This window comes from Brachyhypopomus gauderio, chromosome 8, assembly GCF_052324685.1.
Source record: "Brachyhypopomus gauderio isolate BG-103 chromosome 8, BGAUD_0.2, whole genome shotgun sequence".
Classification (NCBI taxonomy): Eukaryota; Metazoa; Chordata; class Actinopteri; order Gymnotiformes; family Hypopomidae; genus Brachyhypopomus; species Brachyhypopomus gauderio.
Window position 1 is genome coordinate 7,140,014 of NC_135218.1, and position 12,253 is coordinate 7,152,266.

General features: G+C 40.1%; 1 protein-coding gene and 1 long non-coding RNA gene across 2 annotated transcripts; both read left to right on the forward strand.

The window, feature by feature from the left end:
• Positions 1-3,296: 3,296 nt before the first annotated feature.
• LOC143521027 (uncharacterized) lies at positions 3,297-4,176 on the forward strand. The gene is made up of 3 exons (XR_013132601.1): positions 3,297-3,411; positions 3,553-3,632; positions 3,826-4,176. It is a non-coding gene; the product is annotated as an uncharacterized LOC143521027 (long non-coding RNA).
• A 595-nt stretch (positions 4,177-4,771) lies between these two features.
• arfrp1 (ADP-ribosylation factor related protein 1) lies at positions 4,772-8,006 on the forward strand. The gene is made up of 7 exons (XM_077014091.1): positions 4,772-5,162; positions 5,308-5,395; positions 5,477-5,559; positions 5,796-5,877; positions 6,121-6,191; positions 6,916-7,016; positions 7,274-8,006. Exons 1-7 carry the CDS (start codon positions 5,070-5,072, stop codon positions 7,359-7,361), a joined length of 606 nt encoding a protein of 201 aa, XP_076870206.1. The 5' UTR covers positions 4,772-5,069; the 3' UTR covers positions 7,362-8,006.
• The last annotated feature ends 4,247 nt before the right edge of the window (positions 8,007-12,253 follow it).

The window sequence follows — 12,253 nt, forward strand, 5'->3', positions numbered from 1 at the left end:
TTTCTCGTGCGCTATTGTGCAACTTCAGTCTCGATTAAAAGTGACGTCTGTCCTAAAAACCGAGGATTCTGTGTCTCGTCCTTGGCTGCGCCCGAATGTCACAGGGGTGCAAAGACACAGGGCAAAAAACATAAATGTGCACGTTTTAATATTTCGCATGTGTAAATGCAATGCACGAGCGTAAAAAAGAAAGATGAATTTCGTGCTGGTTTTGTTGGAGCACACGCCCACTCATTTTTTCTTGCACGACAAGCACATTTCCTTCATGCTCTTTTTTTGCACGAGTTTTGAAAAGGGGTGGTTTTGGCACTTTGGGGCTGGGTTCATAAGAGTTTATTACAGTGAATGCTACTGACTGATGGCTCCTGGTTTTGTGACTAGACAAAGCAGACTGAGTTGTTGTCTACTATTCGAACAGGTGTATTAAAAGTCATCTTCGCTACATGTATTCCTCGCCTACTTAACTAGCCATCATTCTTTACCACGTTAAATATCACTTACAGATAAAAAATTCTGAAATAATTTAATTAAATTTTAAAAAAGCTTCAATTCTGATTTGATCACACTCAAGTTCTGCCTCAGTCAACCACAGAATTTAAGCATTCAAAGGCGGCAGAATGAAAACTGCTAATGTTAATATCTTTATTCACTCACTGCATTTTGCTGTTGCAAAACATGAACCAAGCTCACTCACATTCTTCCCCATCGTACTGATCCATAGAGTAATCAGATTAGATGAATAAATGCCACTGTCCCTATTTAGATTTATAAGAGCGAGTTAGGGACCTGCTGTCTAACAGAATAACAGTGAACTCAATTGGAGTTTTGACAGTTCCTGAAGTTTATCGAAGAAAGCAAACTCCTGTCAGGTTTTAGGGAAGTTGAGCCAAAAGCAAATAGTGTTGGCTGTGGTGAAAGTCATGAGGAGGTCATCATACTGCTAAAATCATAGCCCTCATGGACCACTGCTAAGGAGTAAAGCTTCATCTGAAGTAGCTGCAGTTTGAAGTCAAAGAAGTCCACTTCATGGATGTTTTGCCAGCCAAAGGCTTTTGTGTTGAACCTGAACTATACAACATATACTTACAACTAAGGGCAGTTAGACAGACATAGGGCAAAACTGCTCAGATTGAAAAAGAGGGTGAGAATTCTATTTGGCTGCTGACATTTACACTATTATTTGTACAGGAGAACTGATATCACTGCATAAAGAACTGATGTACAGAACTGATATCACTGCATAAACGGATCCCACGCCATTCATTGCTAACTTCACAAAGCCACTCCTCAGTGTCTTTTTCAAAGTATGCTGCTAATGGGTGAGAAATACAGTCTGGACATAGTAAACCAAACCAGGATCAGATACGTACCTCAGCAACATGTTTAGCAAGGCCGTGGCTCCATTTCCGAGACATCTTATTCACAGAGCTCTATCTATAACTTTACAACTCTGCAACTGACTTTAATTAGTCAGACTGCCATTTTATTCGGTCAGACTTCTATTTGTGTCTGAATGTCACAAACCAGCATGAGACAGCACACAGAGAGTTGAGCATCTCTACATTCCTGCAGGGCTGGCCAAAGCATAAAGATACCAAGCTGCATTCAGAGTACTGAGCATTCAAGGATGAAGTTCATAATAAGAACGGGCCACTCTTCAAAAGCCAGAAAGGCATTATCTCCAATGTCTCTGAAATATTGAGAGGCATAGGGGTGCAGACATAGACATCAGGTGGTGCTAAAGCACCACCAACTCTGCGCTTTATCAACATGCCCTTTTAAAACTTTGGTTAAAAAAAAATTATTATTATTATTATTATTATTATTATTAACATTTTACTGAGGTCGGTTTGAAATGATCTTTTGAAAACCTGAGCGATTAAAAACAATGCCCTGAAATGAGCCACCACCTCGCACACACCCGACCTCTCTCTTCCTAACACCAGATGTGCTGCAGCAGCAGTTCAGTTCAGCGAGTGGAAGGAAGCGTTTTCAGCACAGCACACATGGTCACAGATAGACTTCTTCTCCCGTGCCCCACCAGCCAGGTTACATACACATCAAATGAAATCGTACCATTTGCCCTCTAAGCCCAACGTGAAATCATTTTGTTGTGCAGTAAAATGTCTCATACAGCACCAAACTACTAAGCATTTTTAGCCGACTGATCACCTGATAAACTAGTCGCTTTAGCCCAAATCAATGATAGACAACGTGAGGACGACCACATACAAATAATTAAGGTAGAGTTTGCAAATCTATGTGTTAAGCTGAATGTTTTCTGTTGTATAGGTTGTTAGGCAACATAAATTAACACATTCATTTGTGAAAGAAGAAACGGGAAGTTCCCCATTACCTGTTCAAAATGCCCATCTGCATTCATGACAACACTCGGTAGCCTATAACTCCTTCTCCTACTTTTTGGTCTTTTTACTGTCTTAATTGTAGGCCTATATTGATTTACTAATTGCAAAATATATGCAGCAAGGCCTGCAGACAGTGGAGGGTAAACAGAAGTTAACTGAAGGACTTGACAATGACTGTATATAGTTAATATTGGATATGGATTTTATCAGTTGGTGATGACCTTTTTCCATTAAAAACCTCACGTTTAGAGAATGTTTCAAATAAAAGTCAAATTTCATTCAACATGTGCGTTTTTAATAACGAAGTGTTCCACGTGTGCTAAAAAGTGCCTTTTCCCCCCTGAGCACTTGCCCCCCAAAATGTCTGTGCACGCCACTGTTGAGAGGAATTCATTCCAGTCACATGGGAGGTGGCACCCATTACAGTTAGGCCTGTGAAAGTCTACAGGTAGAAATGAAACACTCAGTTGAAGTCATTATTGGACTCCGTGCAGAGTGTGTAATGTGAACTTTATCAAAAAGAAACAAAGATGTCACAGTTATTGCCTACAAGGGCATGGCAGATCTTGAGCACAGACTTTCTGACAGAGAGCCATGGGATTTTGAACACAAGAGCTCATGCAGGGAAAATTGTTCAAAGCCTATGCAGTCAGGCAGGTGAAATCAACTCTTGGAAGCTACCAAGGGATGTTCTGGGAGAAAGCCCCCCATAGAGGGGTTGGAGAGCAGCCTAGCACAGTTCCTATGTCTTGACAAATTAAGACTTCCCTTCCATATCAGGCAAGCTACCAGAGTCACAAACTGTAAGAGGAGTTCCTAAAAAGATGTGAAACAGGCAGACAGCCAAGCAAAGCAAAACAGACAGAGATCTACCAGAGATGAACACAGGGCAAAGCATCTGAATGAAACACTTACCAGAGGACAAGTCTGGGCTATGCAAAAATGCACTTGTCTCCAACAAGTAGCTCCACAATCTAACCTTCCAGCGGAGGAAATAAAGCAGCTTCCTACTTTCCAGCACCTCAGAGGCAGCTTGAGCCACAAGGTACCCCATACTCAGAACTGCCATGGAGAGTATTTCTTCCTACTGGCTAATCTAATTAGTCATACTTACTCTTAACACCTCTATATAACACCACTAAATGTCACTGTACCTTAACAAAGCTTACATATGCTTCATCTTGAGGAATCTTCAGCCGTCTCAGTGGGTGCCAACAGAGAGGTTTCTGAAGATGTAAAAGCCTACGGTGTCTGCATTTTAGCAGGGTGAGTACAAGAACAGAACATGCTCCTTTTGGGATGTGTTTATGACTTGATGGCAAAAAGCAAATGTATAATCTAATCTGTCCCTGAACTTCTTTCCCAAGAGAGGACAGAAACCAATATATTTTCTGATCATACTCTAATACTAACTCATCATTCCACAAATATAAAATCAAATCTTCTCATTTTCTCACAGAACCATTGCACAGCCCCCTCAATGCTCTTCCACAGCCTGGCATGTACTGAACCCACAGAGGAATCCTCTGACCTACATCAGTTATGCTTTACCCTCAGTGGGAGGATTATAAGGCCTCCAGAAATGTTGTAGTTTTAAAATGTAACTGACACTGTGTTCTTTAATGGTGCAAAGGTAAAACAAAGTCATACTTACAGCTTAAAAAAATTAAACTAGGTTATTTTGATGTAAAGAAAAGTTAACATGTTGTATGAGGTTTCCACCTAGTGGCACTAGGTTTAATACAGATACCAAAAATGAGCATTCTCTTCTGGCTTACTGGACCACAACGTTGAGGTTCCAGTATTTCTACCACATCCTACATAAATAAATGATCTACAAAAATAAGTTTACAAAATAAGCCTGTATTCAGTATTTTATTGTCTGATATCTTTAATGTAAAATGGAATACTTTATTTCAGTTACACATAGGGTATTTATGTATTTAAATGTCAATTAGCTCAGCAAAATTAGCTAGCTATCTAGCGAGCCACTGAATAGGTACTAGCCGTGGAGCAAAGAACACTACAATGTAATATATTACAAAATAACTAATAATGGCAACGTTAAGCTACAATATAATTTAACCCATAATATGTCCTGAATATACACACATAAAATGGTAACGGCAATATTGGGAAATAATTTTGAGTATAGGCCACTGAGTTTGAGATCAATTTAAATGAAATTATCGAGACATAAATAAAAAAACAACAACAAAACATTCACTGTGCGACAAAAGATAACAAAATATTCGTCTAAAGACTTTATATATTTATTATATTCTATTAAATTATGTCACATTAAGAAATTAATCTGGTTTCTTAGTAGACCACTTAGTATACAGATCAAGCTACAATACAATAATTGTACTACAACTCCCACAATCCACAATATCACGTCAGCAGCTTCCCAGGAAGTGTTTACAAGCTTCACGAAACTATTTAGCTAGCTAGCCAAGTTGAAGGGGGGTTACAGTATATTTTGCTGGCCACTGTCAAAAGGATTGAAAACGTCTTTTTAAATTTTCATAATTTCGTGCCTGTTTCACATTAGTTTTTAAAGTAAATAACTGTATAAGTGTTGTCTTCTTTTTGGTGAGCTGTTTTATTGCGCTAGCTAGCCAGCTAGTTGGCTTAAAAGCTAATTTAGCTCAACTTATGGATAATGTGATGTGAGCCGGCAAAGCTACCCAACATTTTAGGATGTACACTTTGTTATCGGGTCTTTACAAATACATGTTCCAAAAGGACGAATACTGCATTTTAATACTTGGGCTCGATAATGCAGGCAAAACGGTAAGTTTTACTGACTAGCCCTCATTTTTAGCATAATAGGCTAGCTAGCTAACTAAACAGACATTTTACTCTACTACATATTCCAGGGTGCCAGTTGAAGATCCAAGATTTCTTTTCTAATTATTATCTTTTGGTTTTGTCTTAGACCTTTTTGGAACAAACCAAAACAAAATTCAGCAAGAACTACAAAGGAATGAGTCTTTCCAAAATCACAACCACCGTCGGTTTGAATAGTAAGGATTTCGTTTACTTTTTAGTGCTTATATGAAGAACAGAACAGTTTTGCCTCTAACACAGTTCACCTCCCCGCACAGTTGGCACCATAGATGTGGGTAAAGCACGACTGATGTTTTGGGATCTTGGAGGGCAAGACGAACTGCAGTCATTATGGGACAAAGTGAGTGTTCGTATGATTCGTTGTCAGAGAACAACTTAGACGTCCTGTTGTTTAATAAAAGGGCACATTGCTGTGTCTTTGCTATGACATACGTGAATGAAACCTCCAGTGGCTTTAATCATTACAAAAAAGGCAACTGTTGGCCTTCTGCTCACTTTTACATTTTTTTAGCAACTTTTAATAAAGTGATTGTATCCTTAATGCTGCTAAATGCTTTCACTATGTTTCTCCTACAGTATTATGCGGAATCTCATGGAGTCATCTATGTCATTGACTCTACAGATGAAGAGCGTTTGACTGAGTCAAAGAATGCCTTTGGTGAGTTCACAGTGCCCACTATGGGTTGCACAAGTGACACTGGACGTCCTTAACGTTATCTATGATACCTGAATAACATTTTTTTAAATTCCAGTTCAGCATATAAATGTGAAATTATTTTAGGGATATTAAATGAATGTTTCATGATCAGGTATAGGTAATAATGTATTACCTTACTAAACATTTATTGGTTAATGGTTAATGAGAATAACATTGGCCCTGACTTATCTCTTTCCTCTTTAGAGAATATGATAAGTAGTGATGCTCTTGAAGGTGTTCCCCTCCTTGTGCTTGCAAATAAGCAGGATGTAGAGGTATGTGTTCATCTACAAATGGTTTTGTCTCATCATGGTTTCTGGTGAACTCTGAGCTAAACGTGTGTGTAATTATAAGCTACAGTCAATAACTCTTTTCTAAACACAGTTGACTTTGACCACTTGGTTTTTAATATTATCAGTAAATATGAGCTATCATGTAAAATCTCAGTAAATGATTATGGTTAAACAGTAACTTTAGACAGATATATCCCAATATATGTGGGATTGATATTTAGTTTCCTGGGATTACTGGCAATATGATACAAATGAAACCCCAGTCCTGTGATGTTATTGTATTTACTGGCCATTTTACATTAACAGTAAGATGAACTACATCTCAGGGCCTCGAACCTCTGTAATATAATGTGATTTACAACACGTCTGTAAACACACACTGCAAGCTTTATCGGCAACCTTACTAACTTTAGCCTGCTATCTTGGCTTAATACTCAATTGGGCAAAATTAAGCTGAATAAAAAGTTGTCCAACATTGCTGGTCCAACATTTGTTTTTTTATTAGCTAGATTGTCCACAGCCGTAGAAAATATTTACTAGGTCTCAAAAAAGTAATAAAGTGCATCATCAGCAAATACATTTATAACATCAAAGCCACTCTACCCTCTTATGACCTTCTGTAATGCCAGACTGGTTTAAACTACATGTATTGGAAACAAAATATAAATAGGTGTGTAATTCCTATTCATGTGCCTCTTTGTTCTAGAATTGTCTGTCTGTCCCTGACATTAAGACGGCATTCAGTGACTGTGCCCCCAAAATTGGCAAACGAGACTGTCTGGTCCAGCCCTGCACTGCTCTGACTGGGTAAGGAAATAGGAGAAGCACACTAGCTTTCTAAGATGTAGGTTTTAAACCAAATTACAATTGTTTATAAATTGGAAATATTCTTTTTTGAATACAGTACATGTAGACTTCATAAATAATATTATAGTGCAGTAATTATAGCGACTATACTGGTTTTTCTCTTCATGTTGCTGGGTAAGCAGTTTGCTTGTTACATTGAAAAGGAAGTGTTTTAATAAGAGGATAGTGTGACTTTTATTTTGTCTCCCCCCCCCCAGTGAAGGGGTGAACGAAGGAATTGAGTGGATGGTGAAGGTTGTTGTCCGGAACATTCATCGTCCACCTCGACACAAAGACATTACATAGATACCTGCTTTAGGACGGGTGTGGGGGTGTGTGTGTGTGTGTGTGTGTACGTTGGTTTGTGAGATGAGTGGGTGAGAGGTTTGGTATAAATCAGTCCAGATTTGGGTGAATTGCAGTGTGTGCATTTGCACCACCTCGTTCTTTGACTCTTGAACTCTTAAGCACCAGCCATGCAACACTAGGCAGTGCTCAGGTCTGGTCTGGAGTGTGACATAGCTGGTAATTACAGGTTAAACAAGACAGTTTCTTTAGCATGAAGCATTCCTGGTGCAGGTCTCACCTCATCACAGACTGTTTGTTAGCAGACAGCTGTTCAGTATGGATGTGACCCAAGTATTGAACAGATAGTTCTTTAGAGGGAGTGAATATGTCTGCTCATTAATGCTAAAACAAATATTTCTAATTTCTTCAATTTAATGACTGCATATCACAATTTATTCATGTCTTGAAAAACATTTTTTGATGAATTGTTAGTATAGCTATTTTTTTTCTTCTCATATCTTGAGAATTGGGTCATATTACATGCATTATTGCAATGCAATTTCAACCTGTTTAAGTGTATTATGGATTTGGATTTTGAATGTTAAAATATGTACATTTTTTATCACCTATAGAAATTATCTAATAAATAATCATAGAAATCAATCAAGCCTTTGTCAGCTGTTTGGACGAACACTGGCCTAATTCTTTAGGCAGTCTCATGGGGTTTTACTATTTAGGATAAGCCGTGTTTCATATATATTCAAATTGTATTGATTTGCCATCAGGTTAAAACGTGTCTGATACCAGTCCACTAGTGTGAATCAATATGTGACTAATTAGGTAAATGTAAATCTGTGGCTACACACAGTCCCATCTGACACGCGTGGTCGTCTTTCTGTCTGCGAGTAAGCTGTCCACCTCAACGAACTGTGTCTGCTTCCATCCTGGTCTGTCTGTGTCCCCAGGGAGTGAGCCCTCATTTCTTTTTTCTCTCCTTGCCTCCCTGTGTGCCATGTAGGGTCATGTGCTCTCTCTCTCTGGCTCTTGCAACAAAAGAACCCCTGACCCACCATCAGTTTCACCACAGAATGTATGCCTCTTTATGTATGACTGCTTGGCTCGAGCCCTCTTGCCAGTATCAGTTAAAAGAGCATAAGTTGTACTTGGAGACTTAGGTTACTGAGCTTTAGAAGATGGTGGTCAAGCCTGTAGTGCAGGGCTATTCAACTGGCGGCCCAACTCCCCATAAATAATAACAAATATTTGATAAACCGCCGTAAAAATAAATAACATTTTATTTGCAACATTTTACGCCACACGCTTTACGTGTCTCTATGCGGCACGTTTGCATGGTTTCCAAAACAGACTCACTTGAGAAGCATGGCGCTGTCAAAGAAGAGATGTAAGATTGATACCAAAAACAAACAATATAATAATGACTGGACACATACCCCGAAGGCAATCCTATGTGCCTGCTCTGTCATCACGAGTGTTACGTTCGCCACCCCTGTCAACAAGTTATGTTCAATTTTACATCCACTATGACAGTATTGGTATAGGTTTGAAAATTGTCTGGCCCACAGGTCAGATCTCTCTGCCAAATCTGGCCCGCAGAAAAATATAGTTGAATAGCCCTGCTGTAGTACATCTCTATAGTTGTGACATGATCATTATGGGTAGGTAGATGTGGCATTTTGTATGCCGACTTTATAAAAGAATTGTGTCCAAAGTAATGTGCACAAATGAGAGCTGTATTATCTCTGCATAATGCATATTTATAGCGGACTTCATATGTATGTCACTTGTTGCAAAATAGCAATCAGTCCCAGTAATTTGGATGGAGTAGTTAGGAAGAGAAAAGAGAGAGTTAGAATTGCATTTGCATGAACATCAGAGTCTAACTCAAAATGTATATTTTTGCATCCCATTTTCAAATGAACTCGCCACTCCTCTTTCTGTCTGTGACTGCATGCTGTTGAGGATGACATAACAGAAAAGGGTTTGAACCTCTTCGTTGTTGGTGTGCTCTTTCCTTGACCTGCACATCCTAGCATAGTGATTCATTCTCTCACATGCTTTATACTGTTTACCATAGGTGAGATGACTGCATTAATTCTCTCACATGCTTTATACTGTTTACCATAGGTGAGATAACTGCATGGTGCGTGTTCAGTTCCACATTGTTTACACATGAACTTTGTTTGTTTTGTCAGAATTGCTTTTGTTCTGCATTTCTGGCCTTTATTGTTTACCTCTATCTCAGTGCATTGGATGTAACTACTCAAATGACCCCGGCCCCTCAAAGGGACTTTATTAACTACCCAAACTCACAACTCTGCCTGCCGTTTTTGCTCTGTAATGTACTGGCTAATTGATGTCCTCTTGCACATGTGAAAAACATTTACAGGTGCTTTCGAGTTTCAGAATTCCTCAAACTTTTCCAAAAAATTTTTTCCGTCTTAGGTTTTATTCGTCATGCGTCCAATCAGGTATAACAAAGGTCATGTGGGGGGGGGGCTTACCTCAGGTGATTAGGCATGAATGTGTGATGAGCTGGTTCAGGTCATCCCCAAGAGAGGCTGCATAAAATCAAACTATATTTGAAATGATTGTTATTGGTTATGATATTGTGTTGATATTATTCATGACAGTAATGAAAAACTGAGACTCTGCATCACAACAGTATGCAGTATGTAATACATAAGGGTTTGTCCTGCTTACAAAACAAGTCAAGCCAGTTCTCATAAGTCTCTCACCTGTTATTAGTCACTATGCATTTTCAACCACTCTAACATTGGCCATAACAAAACAAACACCATGCCACATTCAAAGTCACTTTTCCCCTTTCTTCCCTATTCTGATGTTCAATTTGAACTGCAGCAAATTGTCTTGGCCATGTCTACATGCCTAAATGCACGGAGTTGCTGCCATGTGATTCTGATTTGACATTTGCGTTAATGAGCAGTTGGACAGGTGTACCTAATGAAGTGGCCGGTGGGTCTAGACCCCCCATAATCAAATAGCGGCCGGCCCGCGGGCTGTTTTGAAAAGTGTTTTTTTTTTTTTAGGATTTTTTTTTTCAATCGCGCTATCCGCTCTTATTTTGAAATCGCGCACCGCGATCTCAAGACGATGACGGGGATTGCCTTTATGGCAACAACAAACAGGTGGCAGACGCTCAAATGCGGTCGCCACCAGACCCCCCCGTAACCGGCCCCTTCAGTGATTGAAAAAATAAAATGTGGCCCGTCATCATTTCTATTTGAGTACCCCTGGTCTAGACTATTACTGTAAGGGTTGGGTCCAGGGTTGGGCCACCAGAGGAAGCCTACATAATGTGGCCATCAGGCCGAATGAGCCTCACCTGATGGAGAGGCTTTATAAGGGATAGAAAAACAGACTTGTGTTTCCCCTCGAGTTCCTGTTTTCTCTCTACTTGAGTTCTTCTCTTCTCCCTCGAGTTGTCACTCATTTCCACTCATTTTACACATATAAGCTAAAGGGCAAATCTCTCCATTTCTCTCTTGTTTTCCTGTTTTTGTTCTTTTTTCGGTAAGCAGAGGTTTTATTTTCTTTTTTTTCAACTTTGTCACACACCTGTCTAGCAGTAGAGTATCGGTTTACCAATGCAGTGACCCGGTTCTTAGGCAGGTCTCCACTTATAAAGTGTTTGTTTCCATCTCATCTCCCAATTGTCTTTTAAGTTTAACACTTGGGTCCTAACACCACCTGTGGTGGCTCACCCAGTTGGCCTCTGTTGTACCATCTGATGGTCAGGATCTAATCCCCTTTTCTGACAAGTCACCACATTACAATTATAACATTGCAGTAAGTAAATTGCGATCATGTGCGTGACACCATGGTGAAAGTGTCTAAAGACCTGAAAATATAACTAAATAGGAAGAACATTGTGAAATTACACATCTGCATCACTTTCTTCATAAAAAGCAACAGGTTGCACTGCAGGCTCTAGCTTTATAGAGTATTTAAACAGGTAAAGAAGGATTTTGTAAGATAATATACAACATGACTATACAGCACAGACTACTACAACACATTGCTATAAGGAAACTGCAATCATGTGCGTGACACCATGGTGACTGAAGACCAGAAAAGAGAACTAAACATTATACAAAGTTGGCATTTTCAGCATTTCTGTGCCACCACACCAGTTTCGTCCGGACGTTGAAAACCCTTCAGCCACCGCTGCACAGCCAAAGTCCCTGGACGCTGCCTCACCTCCACACACACCTGCCGCTCACCTGCACACACGCTGAAATGAGTTTTCTCCGCAAGGTGTCCGGTCTCTCACTTAGTGATAAGGTACAGAGCACGGTCATTTGGGAGGGGCTCGGAGTAGAGTCGCTGCTCCTCCACGTAGAGAGGAGCCAGCTGAGGTGGTTCAGGCATCCGGTCCGGATGCCTCCTGGGTGCCTCCCTAGGGAGGCGCTCCGGGCATGTCCAACCCCAGGGAAGACGCAGGACATGCTGGAGAGATTATATCTCTCGACTGTCCTGGGAACGCCTCGATATTCCCCAGAAGAGCTAGAAGACGTGGCTGGGGAGAGGGAAACCTGGCCTGCCCCCGTGACCCGAACTTTGATATGTGGATGAGAATGGATGGATGGTATAAGATGTTGAAGTCTGGTATATAGGTCTGTCAAGTGTTGTAGGGGTCTGGTCTCAAAAAATAAACTGAACACTTCAACACAATGTAACTCCAAGTCAACCACACTTCTGTGAAACCAATTTGTTCAGTTAGGAAGCAACACTGATTGTGAATCAATTTCACCTGCTGTTGTGCAAATGGAACAGACAACAGGTAGAAATGAGAGGCAATTAGCAAGACACCCCCTAAAAAGGAGTGATTCTGCAGGTGGTGACCACAGACCTTTTCTCCACAGTCCTTT